Raw genomic sequence first — 12,721 nt, forward strand, 5'->3', positions numbered from 1 at the left:
AGAAAATATAAATGTATTTTATTTGCTTTGTGAATGTTCTCTTACTATTTTTCACTGAAAGAGTACTTGTGGTAATGTACTGTATCACATTATTTTTGGATTTCATCCGTCACAGTGCCAGAGATCATGCTGAAGTCGTTTTTTGTGAATGTTAACCACCGGCGAAGGTGGAGATCTTAATCCAACTGTGTGGGTCACGTGTTGAATGCTGTATAAAAGGTTGTTTTTTTTTTCCATGATCCCTCCTGAACATTTGCTGATGTGAAGTAACTGTGACAAAGTTGACAACCTAAACCACTTTGAAACAGACGCGACCTGTACAGCATGATGAGCTTGTGGTCAATGCTGCTGTTTGATTTTAACAGAAAAATGTTTACTTATTGAAGAAACCAGCATGATTTTGCACAATTAAACCACATACCACTTCACTGTAAATTGTCAGATCTGTCGAGATTAATACTTCACCGCACCGCAATCCAGTATCTCGCTCATGGATTAAAGATTAACACTGTAAATATTTGTCCTGGGTGAAATGAAAGCGATCAAACACACAAAGCCAAGATGATCCCTTTAGGAAAAAAAAAGGTAGACAGTATTGACCGATCCAGACACAAAAGCATGAGTTTGAAATAAATTTATTTGTCTGTGAAGTGTGGTGTGTTTTTGCGCCGAGGCCCAGGGCCGAGCCCCTAACCGTCCCCTGCCTCTTGTTCTTGTGCTCGCAAGAAACTGGCCTTTTTCTGGGCGACGCGGTCCTTCCTCTGAGCCAGAGATAACTTGGCGCGGTTCCACCTGCCCGGAAAAAGCACACAATAAACGCTCCATTAACATTCAGCACAGACGTTGAGAGAAATGTGTGTCTGCTGGGAGCTTCTCACTGTTATTTAATCCTAGAAGAGGACGCTCCCAGTAAATGAGGTTAGTTTATTTTCCCCAGGTACCAATGTTTTATGGATTTCATTGTCACGGTCTTGGTAAAAAATGCAGTACACTACTCCTGGCTCGGAGAGAGAAAGGGCAAGGCAGATATGGAAACTTTCCAATGCAAATTAACGGGAATATATGGGAATAAATCAGAAATTTACAAAATTGAAGGTTGTCCCTTAACAGGTAACTTAAATATAGTTGGGGAAAATATATTGTAGCATAATCTTGGCTAAAACAACCAGATTTAATGACAAAACAAAATATTTACATTTATGTTTGGATATGATACAGTTTGTTTAAATTACCCCCAAATTCCAGTTAATTCCCATAAATTCCCAATAATTCCCATAATTCATTTTATTTTATTTGTTCAGATCCCCATTAGCTGCGCTCTAGAGCACCGCTAGTCTTCCTGGGGTCCACAATTCCTATGGAAAGTTTCCAATTTGGAATATTTCCAAAATTCCCCAGCTTAACTTCCCATGGAAAGTTTCTGGAAATTTACTGGAAATTTTCCACCCCTTTGCAACCCTAGAAAGAAGAAACCCACCTCTTCTTCTTGACGTCTTTTTTGGGTTTCTGTTCGTGGACGGGGTTTGCTCTGATGGCGGCGTGTGCTTTTTTGTACATTTCTTCTACCTGAAATGAAAACAACAGACATGTTTTACACACCGGGCTTTGCCATTTCACGTTGCGCCGCACGGCAAATTGGTCTTGCTTCTCTCAGCCCCGTCTTGAAAGGACAGTGAACATCAGCTAATGCAAATGAAGGACCAACTACATTTTGCTCAGCGTACTTTGTATCATCATCAAGAAGCAGAAAACACTGAAGAATGACTAACTGGACTGAATATGGACTTTCAGTGATTCAATCTGACCACAATGACAATATTTTTCCATTTCCCCAACAGCGGATAAGGCTGCAGTTACAAGAGCATCAGTTCAGGTGTGAGCGGAGTGATGGCTCAGGAAGTACTCTTTAAATAGACTGTGTCAGCCTTTGTCTTCAATCTGTAGTTGTGGTTAAAAACCATGTAAATGTGCAGTATTGATTAGGCAACTGTGGAGACACACCAGTCATTTAGGGCTGTAACCTTTACTGTTAATGTCACTTGTGATGTCATGGTTGAAATTAAATCAGCAACAAATGATCATCTAATAAAGCTCTGGTGAGTTTCATATAAAACTGAAAATAGTCACCGTTTCTAAATGACCTTGAATAACATAAGCGTGTCTTTCCTGCTGTCTCCTGACACTCACTGGCACGGGTCGTACAATACATGTGAGACGACCAGCTGACAGCTCACTTCGGTTGGATATCAGGAATAATTTAAAGATAACCTGTCACCAGATTCACTGTTGCTCCTGTAACCGTAGCCACTTTGCTGTATCCAGGTCTCGTATTCAGTGTCTCGATGTTTGAGAGGTTTTTTTTTTTATCTCACCGTGTCTGGCGTCACGCCGTTCTTGATGAAGCGAGAGAACTGTTTCTTGTAGGCGTCTTCGTCCTCCTCCATCAGGTAAGACATGTAGTCGGCCACGTTCATGCCCATGATGTGTTTCCGATGCACCTCTGCGTTGAACTCCTTGCTCTCTGTGTCGTAACCAGGGAACCGCTTGAGACTGCAAATAGAACAACACATCAAAAATGAGCGACGGGAGACGAGACGATGCAGCATTTTGAACACTTTTATTCTCGGCGGAAAAAACAAAAGCACTTTTAAGTTTATCTGCTTCTCCACACAACAATCTGTTTATGTGACTGTGCTGGTTTTCCTGACAGCGCTCTACCAATCGTTACACAGTTAAAGGGATAGTATAATTTTTTTAAAGTGGGGTTGTATGATCTACAAATAGCCCCTAAGTACTTTAATTGCAGTAGAAGACTCTCTGCACTCCTCCCGTTAGCAACGCCAGCCCATAGCCCTGCCCAGAGATTTACAACATACATTGTTGTGAACAGACCCAAAGAAACGGCCTATTTTCACGGCCTAAAAGAGGTTTTACCTGAAAAAAAATACATTGTTCCATTGTTCGCTAAAATATAATTTTTTCCAGCCCTTCAAAGTGCAGAAAAAACGCAGTTTTTATTTGGACCTAACCAACTGCTGATCGGTGGCCGATAACCCTGGGCGGAGGGATACGTGAGTTGGTTAGGTCCAAATAAAAACTGTGTTTTTCCTGCACTTTGAAGGGCTGGAAAAAATTATATTATAGCGAACAATGGAACTGTGTAATTTTTTTCAGGTAAAACCTCTTTTAGGCTGTGAAAATAGGCCATTTCTTTGGGTCCATTCACAACACTGTATGTTATAAATCTCTGGGCAGGGCTATGGGCTGGCGTTGCTAACGGGAGGAGTGCAGAGAGTCTTCTACTGCAATTAAAGTACTTAGGGGCTATTTGTAGATCATACAACCCCACTTTAAAAAAAATTATACTATCCCTTTAAAGAGGTTAGCGTTGGTTCCTCTCTCTTCTCTCAGCCCCGTCTTGAAAGGACAGTGAACATCAGCTAATGCAAATGAAGGACCAACTACATTTTGCTCAGCGTACTTTGTATCATCATCAAGAAGCAGAGAGGAACCACTGACAATTGATCAAATTGTTTCACACGAGGTGCATGAACACGCCGTACAGACCTGTGAGGAATGGCCAGGCCTCCGTCGACCGCCCCCTTCAGAGCTCCAAACACCTTGTTCCCCGTGGTGGTCCTGGTCATCCCCGCGTCCAGGTAACAGGTGAAGGCGCCCGGCTGGCCGTCGATGCTCTCCACGTTGAACTCATCCCCCGTCACCTCCACCTGACCCTCGTACACCTGGTCCATGCCGAACTTGTGCAGCAGCTACAACAACAAGGAGGAGGTGGAACATGAGGCAAATCTGTTCCAGTAAAGATGCAGTGATTTCACACAATTGGACCTGGAGTTGCCGCTGCAGCACAAAACTCAACACACAGCCTCTGCTGACATCTGCAGCTTTTCTGTTTCTGTATGTGTGTGTGTGTGTGTGTGTGTGTGTGTGTGTGTGTTCATGTGTGTTCTTACCCGGCGGGCCAGCAGCAGCCCGGTGCAGTAGGCTGCAGCGTAGTTTGTGAGGCCGACAGTGATGCCGTACTTGGGCAGCTCATGGGAGTAAGCAGCACACACAATCTGGTCCCCTTCAATTTTTGCATAGGCAATCTACATGGACAAAGTGGAGAGAAAGAGAGGGGGTGGGGGGGGGGGGTTAAGTTAGGTCATTTTCAGCTAGTGGTCTCACTGGTGTTAAGTGTCTCCTGCAGCACTGACCTGGCAGCAGATGTCCCTGTTGGAGAGCCTGACGATCATGCGGTACTTGGGTGTGTTGTACTTGTTCTTGTCCTGCACAACCAGGCGCTTACGAGCGAAGAAGTCAGTCTTCCCCTCTGGTTTGAAAAAAAAAAAGAAAAGGCAAAATGAGTGGTTAATGACATTTAGCAGGAGTTAGTCTTAGCAGGGTTTTCTCTGTATAGCTGGCAGTGAAGCATTTACCTCTCCTTCTCCTGAACTTCACCTCATATCTCTTGAAGTAGGCCTTGTTCTTCACCACTTTGACGAAACCCTGTAGGGGGAGGGGGGGGGGGACGAGCGGTCAGATCATGTCAGCGAGGCAAAGAGCAGAGAAATGCACATAACACACAACACACAACATTGCGTCCTCTCCGTGTTGAGCTTCACGTAATTAAGTTGACAGTGTCACAGAAAATGTGCCTCAGTGAGAATACAACACGTTTCTGAGTGAGGTTTCATCAGCCATGAAGCGCCACGCTGGAGCCGGGGCGGGCAGCAGCTTCACCGGCCCCGGCGCAGCCCAACAACATCCGCCAACATCTGTCCCGCAGCTGGCCGCCACCGCTGCTCCGCCGCCGGACACATCCACACTCACACACACCGACAGCACCGCGGGGATATCGGGTTGTTTTACGCACCATTTTGCGGAGATTTCTTTGCCCCTCTTCCTCCGGGATCCAGTCGCTGTCTTCGGGCTGCGGAAGCTTCCTGATCCGGCTGACGTTGCAGTTTCTCGGGTAACCGGACGTGGCGCCGTCGGCGGCCGGCAGCGCCCCCTGCAGCACCGGAGGACAGCTGCACACATGGCCGACACAGAGGGCCGACAGGGGGCGGCAGCGACACAACCAGCGGGGGTCCACTCAACACTTGGACAAAACACTCCTAGTTTTGTCCAAGTGTTTTCTTTTTCGTGAAGGTTATGACAATTTCATTAATATAAATCGACAGCTGCTGAAGGATGAGGATGAGCTGTTGAGCCAATTGGTTGTCAGATTTTTCCAGTAAAACAAATAGCCTAACAATAGGCTACAACAATTTTGGAAAATTGCTATTAGATTTTAATAATAAAACTCACTTATCATTAGCCTACTATTATCACTACTATCAGTCTTTCAGTCAATCAGTCTTTTTAAACTGTATTTTAATCCTGTGGTTGGATTCTGGACTTTTTGACTAACCAGTGTGTGTGAGGGTAAATGGCTCCTTTTCAAATCAGCTGCAGTCTCCTCTGGATCTCCTCAAGGATGCTGTCGCTCCCCATGACTGTAGGCTACATAGCCTACTGTACACTAACTATGCTAATAGACACATTATTAAATCTGTCATTGTGAGTCTTCTTGAAGGGGATGAGCTAGGCTACTTCATGCGTCTGTCGTAGATGATTTTGTATCATGGTGTGATGAATCCTTCCTAACCAACTAAATGTGTCCAAAACGAAGGACGTGATGATCAGTTTTAGGAAGTCCAGTCCTTGTCCTGTATTAACTAGCGTTAAAGGTGCAGATATTGAGCTATAAATACCTGGGAGTGGTTGTGGATAATGATTTATGCTTTGATGCACATGGTGCCTCCACAATAAATAAATAAAAAGTTGAGCAACGGCTTTGTTTCTTGAGAAAAAAGTACCTTTTAATGTTCATTCAGAGATGATGACCCTCTTTTAGAAGTTTCATTGAATCAGTTTTTATGTTCTGCATTGTTGCCTGGTATGGAAACCTGACTCTGGCCAATAAAAACCAGCTTGGTAACCTTGTTTAAGTGGACAGTAAGGTTACAGGGAAGAGTCAAGTCCAGCTTACTGACCTTTAGGCAGTTGTTCGGCTTCTTTTATTTTGGAGTCTGCCTTCAGTCTGAATTGTACAGTGTGTTTGAATATCTCTGTGTGTGCATCTTCCTGGCTGCAAACCATTTCCCCTGTTTGGGACAATAAAGATAATTTGACTATAACCTCTTCTGTTATCTCCATAATTAAAAATGTCATATTGATATATCCTAAGCAAAAGTAAGGCTTGTGAATAGGCCGGCAGGTACTTTAATAGCCCTAATGATGTTGCTGTTCTTAGATCAGCAGGCAGCAATTTGATGTTAAAGCCCAGAGTGTGTCCACAGCTACAGCTGGTGGCATTATCGCAGGACTCTGTCTACTATGATACAGAGGGCAGCTTTTGTATCAAACCAGTTGGTTTGGGACAAGCTCATGAATAAATAAGGTACATGGAATAAAACTGGTGAATGACAATAAGTGCTGGAAATGTTAAACAAAATTGGGAATTTTCTTGAACTGTAAATGCGAGTGTGTACATCAGTGGCTCCATTCTGGGCTCAAGTTGAGCGAGTGGTCTGGTTCAACGATCCCCCTGACTCCTGTATGTTTACTAGGGGACAGTTCTCAAATGCCAAATGTATCCAAAAGAACATGGTGGGCTTGGTTGCAGCTTCCAGAGTTATCTTTAGACATTGGAAAACTGTTGTGTCTCCTAATCTGAGGGACTGGATGAATGGTGGACACAGCATCCTATGAGTCTATGCTTTGTTGACTGAGAGGCAACACGGAGGATGAGACGAGCCCTTGGGAACTTTTTTGAAACTACAAAGACTGATGAGAGATTAGATGCAGCACACCCTTTTTTATATTTGACATACTTGTTTTGATTTTGTAATTTCCTTGTTTATATGACATATCAGAAGATGTTTACACCAGAAACAGAACCAACACCTGTGTCCTTAACCCCATTGATATGCTTATTAAAAATTCAATAAAATACAGGATCTTCTAGTTGCTGGAGGATGTGTCGTTCTCAGGAAGCCAGTCACTACCATTTTGTTCTGGGCCTGTCCAAAAATAAATATTTACTGGTGAAGGGTTTATTCAGAAGTAGTATATATTTGGAACTGTAATTTAACTGGGACAAACTTGTTGGGCTTGTAGCTACACCCAGCTAATGTAAGTGTGAAAAATAAATATTTATTTTTGAATAGCTGCTAGAAAAGCAATTACAAAGAAATGGCTTAAGCCAGACATCCCATCTGTAGATGAATGGTATGATATTATTTACAATGTTTATGTAATGGAAAGAATCACTTTTTCAATGAGGCTTCAGCAATCTAAATTCAATGACATCTGGAAGCAATGGAAAATGTACATTTCTCTGAAACGCCCTTTTTTTGTTTAAGTTTTTTTTCTATATCAAGATGTTCTTGATTGGTTACTTATTTTTGCTGTAGTATTGTGACAGAAAAAAAACCCATGTTCATGTTGCGTTACTTTATAAAATGCTTTGTAAAAGAAAAAAACGTGTAGCATGACAGCATTCCCATTAAACCTACAGCATGTTGGGGGGAAGAAATGCACTAAAAATTTTGACAACAAAAAAAACCTGCATTCATCTGAATAATGACAGCAGCCAGGAGGAATAATTCATCAATACTAATGAAATTAGATGACATGAAGCATGCCTCTAACGCCTACTCTGTTAAGTCAGTCTTGTTGATGTAACAAACTTGCGTGTTGTGAAATCAAGCTATACTCAAGAATTGGTGATGATTTGGGCTGGAAAAGTGTTGATGAGGAAATATATGACATTTGGGTGGATTTTTAAATCCATAGAGAGTCACAGCATTTGACTAATATATTGATTCAGAGACTGAGAGTGTTTTTTGTCTGAGCTGGCTGCCCATCTATGCGCACAAAAGCCCTTTGCCTGTCTCACACCTTGTTTAACGTCATAATTTCACAAACTTTGTCCATGTGTCAGGGACTTTTGATGAACTGACCGGCATTACTAGTTGTTGGTGTGTGTGTGCAACACTAAAACAGTGCAAAAGGTTAACTTACTTTTTATTATTATTATTATAATTATTATAAATGGATGTGGGTCTAGAGATCCTGCTGTAATTTTCCAAAAGGTGAAGTGCAGTCCACTGAGGAGGAGCCTCTGTGGTGAAGTGAAGATAAGCAAAGCGTCATGCTGGACCAGGATTTTTCACAATCTGGAAATGTACTTAGAAATGGCTCATAACTGATCTGTAAAGTATTATTACATAATTAAGTAATTATTATATTTATTTATAAACTGTTAATAAATCTAACAAATTCAATCTTGTAAACTTATAATGAATGGCAGAGATTGGCACAGCCATGACTGATGTTGTTAACTGTAATGTGACTTAGTCTGCAAATCAGCTACTTATTGTCCCGTCTGTTTGCAGCTACTATATGAGCCTGTTAGAAAGCAAAATTGTGACTGAACAATAAAGAAAGGTATGAACAGATGTGCCTGAGCCACAGATGTAGTCAGGTAGTAAAGGCCATCATGTGACAGTAATGCTAAACATATCTGAATGCATAAATATGGTATTACAAAGGTGGATATGGGACATCAAAGATGATATCCATAACCTTTGGTCATGCATCTCTATTTATAGCATAATCATAGCATTCAAATGAATTTTAAAGCTGCCACCACAGAGCACCATGACTAACACAGTGACAATACGGTCCATTTGATCTGATATTCAGCAGCAGTCAGGCCTATTCACTGTGATGTGAGTCACAAGAACAGTAAAAGTAGAGTGGATCCACCTATTCCCAGACACCAGAGTGGTGCTGCTGCTGACCCTCCCCTAAATGTTTGCTGTGATTAATGTGAGCGGTACACGTCAGAGAGCGCAGCATTACTACAGAGGTCGCAGAGTTCAGGGATGTATTCAAACCAAACACAGGAGAGCACTGATGAGTACGACTTAGCATTTTCCGTAAAATCAACACTTGAGAGAAATATCCCGCAGATCAGAGCAAAGCAAATTGTTTTTTTGCTATCTTATGTCTATGTCTAATCTATCTCAACGGTGGCTCAAAACTGATATTTATTTAGTTATTTATTAAATCATCGAGGCTCTATGCAACAATAGGCTAATACAGAAGTAAATTGTGTCTGCTTTTTCAATGATTTTAATAGTGGTGGGAGAAGATCCAACATTTGTAGCAATTGTTTGATTTTTGGAAACACACTAATTTGCCTGAGAGTTAAATGACGGCAAGGCTAGGTAATTTTATTTGTAGGCTATTCTAGCCCATTTTTACAAACAGTTTGTCTCAAAGGGCTTTACACAGCATCATATCAACATCCTCGGCCCTTAGACCCTCACATCACATCGACTGAGGAAGAACTCCCAAGAAAACCCTTTTAGCAGGGAAGAAAATTGGAGAAACCTCAGGGTGAGCAACAGAGGAGGGATCCCTCACCAAGGACGGGCAGACGTGCAATAGATGTTGCATAAAGGACAAGACAACAGTTTATAACCACACAGAATATGGGAAAACATGGAAATGGTTAACAAGAGCTGATGAAGGCAGCTTCTGTTGGTACTAAGAAAGGAAGAGAACAGGCCAGCTTAATGGGACAAGTCTGACACCACACTCTTGTGCTCTAAGTCTGCAATTTTATGTGTAGAGAAAGTTGTTGGCCCCAGACTAAGCTGAGCTAACCAGCTTCATATTTAGCACACAGACATTTTTCCTTTAACAGATGCAACTCTTAATTTTTACACCTTAAACAATACAACACAACACAGATACAATGTGTTAATTGATGTCTTTTGCAGGCGCTTGTGAGAGGGTTTTGTCACCTTTCGTTGTAGCCATGCTGTTCCCTCCTGTTTGCTAAACTAAGCTAAGCTAATGGGCTGCAGCAACCATGGCTTTGTGTAACCTACAGATTTGAAATTAGCATGTCATATTGTTCTCATATCAAGAAAGCAGTGGGTGAATATATATGTGTGTGTGGGGGGGTGCTAGTTATGAGTAAGTAGGAAAGTAGGCTATGGGTTAGGCTATGTTACATAGCCAATTAACATAAAATGATTTTGCAAAAGGAAAAAAAAAAAAATCTTTTAACGATTTGGTTACTTTATCAAATGATGACCACGTTGTTCAGAGTGAAAATATCTGTTAGCTCTATCAACAAATACTGAAAAAAAGGAACCAAGATCTTCTGCTTTTCTGTTCAAGCAAGATAGATAATATCCCCCACTGTCACTCTGTGCAGATGTTCTCAGTGTTAGATAAGAAAAGTCAAAGTCACTCTTGTGGATAGCTCTGACAGCGACCGCTCAAGCTCTGTTTCTCTAGAACTGATTTCACAACGAAGAAGAAGCTACTGTCCAGTCATCGCCCTGCAACAGTTTCAGCAGTTTATGCGAGTTCGTAGAGGGAGTGGAGGGTGTGGCTGGCAAAAGAAGGGGCAATACTGGTGGTGCATGTGTCCACTGTGGATTGCAATTTCCTGAGCTCATTTTGAGTCTTGAGCTGTCTCACCATTTTATTTTTTTTATTATTTCTTGCTGACCACAGTGACCCATCAATAATCAGTCATTTTCGCATCCTCAAAGTAACAAAACAGAATTTAAAGGAGATGATTGTGGGGTCTGGGTGGACTACAGATGACTTGCAGAAAGTCACACATCAACAAATGTGTTCACAGGCACACCACAGATAAGAAGGCTGCACACTGCTGACACTCGTCTTTCCTGCCTCTTTTTCTCACTGCAGATTGCTTTTATTTTCATTTGCTTACAGACACACTGTGACGATTAATACAAATCACAACGTAAAACACATTTTTCCCCCTCTTAATTTATACAGGTCATGCATATACATCGTTAACTTGTCAACACTTTTCCAGCTCCCTGCATCCTTTTTAGAGTCCAAATGCGGATTTTGATTTATGGAATTTTAAAGTTTCTGGTTTTTGTCCTGGGTGACAAAGAGCAGACAAATGCATGACACATGCATAAGTGCATGAATACTAAATCCGTTCTGGTAAAACTAAATTGAATTGTACTTGTAATTGTACTTAACTTAAACAGCAGATAGAACACATATCAAGAAGAGCAGCAGAGATGGTGCGGAGATTACGTTTCTGTGAACAAGCCTGCATTTTTACCCCCACCCAGTTGTGTGACTACTGTTTTACACCCCATGCAGAAAGAGGCAAGAGTGATGCTTTCTCTGTGAAAATATGTCGAAGTGGCAGACCACAGATTTCAGAGCATCAGCTAAAAGAAACTGGCACTTGCAGCAGTGCAGAAATGGTGGAGAAAAAGTGGTCAGGCCAGTGTGACATTTATTTTAATGAGACAAATGTTTCCTGAGGAGACAATTGAACATATCAGGTACATTTGACCAGTGGCAAACACAGTAAAAGCAGCCAGAGGTGATTAAAAAAACAAGTGCAATGGGAAATGAATACATGCTGAGGCATACACATGATCCACAGGCTTATTTAGGCTTGGCTGCCTGTTGAACTTTGACCTTTCAAACGGCCGTCTAACCCCCAGACATGCACATAGACACAATCACCAGGAAGCACTGGCTCGGTTTCTTCACGTTCATGCCCCAATGTCCCAGATGAGATAGTTTGCACTTTTGGGGGGGGGAAATTTACAACCAGAAACAGGCTGGTTGCAAACAAGGGGAGCTGCTGATCACAGTGATGGATGAGGCGGGTGATTTGTGGAGTGTTTATAGCATAAATCCAGGCATCTGTTTTTGTGAAACGCGAGAGTTTGTTTGCGTGAAACTGCTTCCTCTGTTTTTCTCACCTTTGAGGTTTTTTTCTGGAGTTTTTTTTTTGGTTTGTTTTTTCTTTGGTAAGAAATCTGGGCCAAAGTTTCAGAGTCCTACTGCAATAGTTGGAGTGGTCGTTCAAATAAGTGAACCACTGACATAAATCAAATCAGTTGATGGTAATGCAGACACAAACTCCCCTGCTGCAGGAAGATTTTAAGTGAGAACTAAGCGAGGAAAACAAGACGGTTGTGGACCTCCTGTGTGAAAGAAGAACTGTCTTGCGGTCAGCTGCATCCAGTAAATCATTCATTGTGTTCTCACTCTGTTCCTATCTGGTGGCTGCAGTTGGAGCCAGCTGAGAGCCCGATGAGATTCGGACGGCCACTCCCGCGGAGGGGTTGCTCCATGCGGTTGAACTTGAGGAAAAGGACTGAAATCAGATTGTAGCTCACGAGAAAGGGACGGAGATAGTTTAAAAGAGAGAGTGAGGGGGTTGTTGCGCTGTGGTTAGAGTTCTGGAGCCAGAGGAACCTGTGAGAGGATGAGATAGCACCATGTGGTTTTCATTGTGATGCCACAGCACAGTGGTCGTGCAGAGGTGAGTGCTCTGACTGAGTGCATGGCACTAAACAGGGACATAAACCTGGGAAAGTCAGTTTACCCACAATGAGATATAATGGCATGAATTCAATGTTTGAAGTGTTATAAATAAAATCAAATGTATAGTTAAGCGCTTCCAAAGTGCAGTTTAACTTTTGGTTTGTAGAGATCTGCAAAAAGGAAATCAGTGACACTTCAGATCTTTTATTTTCATCTGCAAGAGCAAAAATCTGTCTGAGTTTCACTTGTCACCAGGCTGACTTACAGTAAGTCAAATGAAAAAAAAAATCATTTATTCACAATCCACTCAGTCCAC

At 42.1% G+C, this 12,721-nt stretch overlaps 1 protein-coding gene across 1 annotated transcript; it reads right to left on the bottom strand.

Annotated features, from left to right (window-relative positions):
- Positions 1 to 619: 619 nt before the first annotated feature.
- Positions 620 to 8,015, bottom strand: rpl5a (ribosomal protein L5a). Its single transcript, XM_085805946.1, has 9 exons — positions 8,010 to 8,015; positions 4,874 to 5,011; positions 4,437 to 4,506; positions 4,215 to 4,330; positions 3,972 to 4,106; positions 3,568 to 3,770; positions 2,373 to 2,550; positions 1,478 to 1,566; positions 620 to 792 (listed from the first exon to the last, which is right to left on the bottom strand). The coding sequence occupies exons 1-9, from the start codon at positions 8,013 to 8,015 to the stop codon at positions 690 to 692; spliced, it is 1,038 nt and encodes a 345-aa protein (XP_085662072.1). The 3' UTR covers positions 620 to 689.
- Between the last annotated feature and the right edge of the window lie 4,706 nt (positions 8,016 to 12,721).

This window comes from Trachurus japonicus, chromosome 17 (genome assembly GCF_045865225.1).
Source record: "Trachurus japonicus isolate A0001 chromosome 17, Traja_1.0".
Taxonomy (NCBI): domain Eukaryota; kingdom Metazoa; phylum Chordata; class Actinopteri; order Carangiformes; family Carangidae; genus Trachurus; species Trachurus japonicus.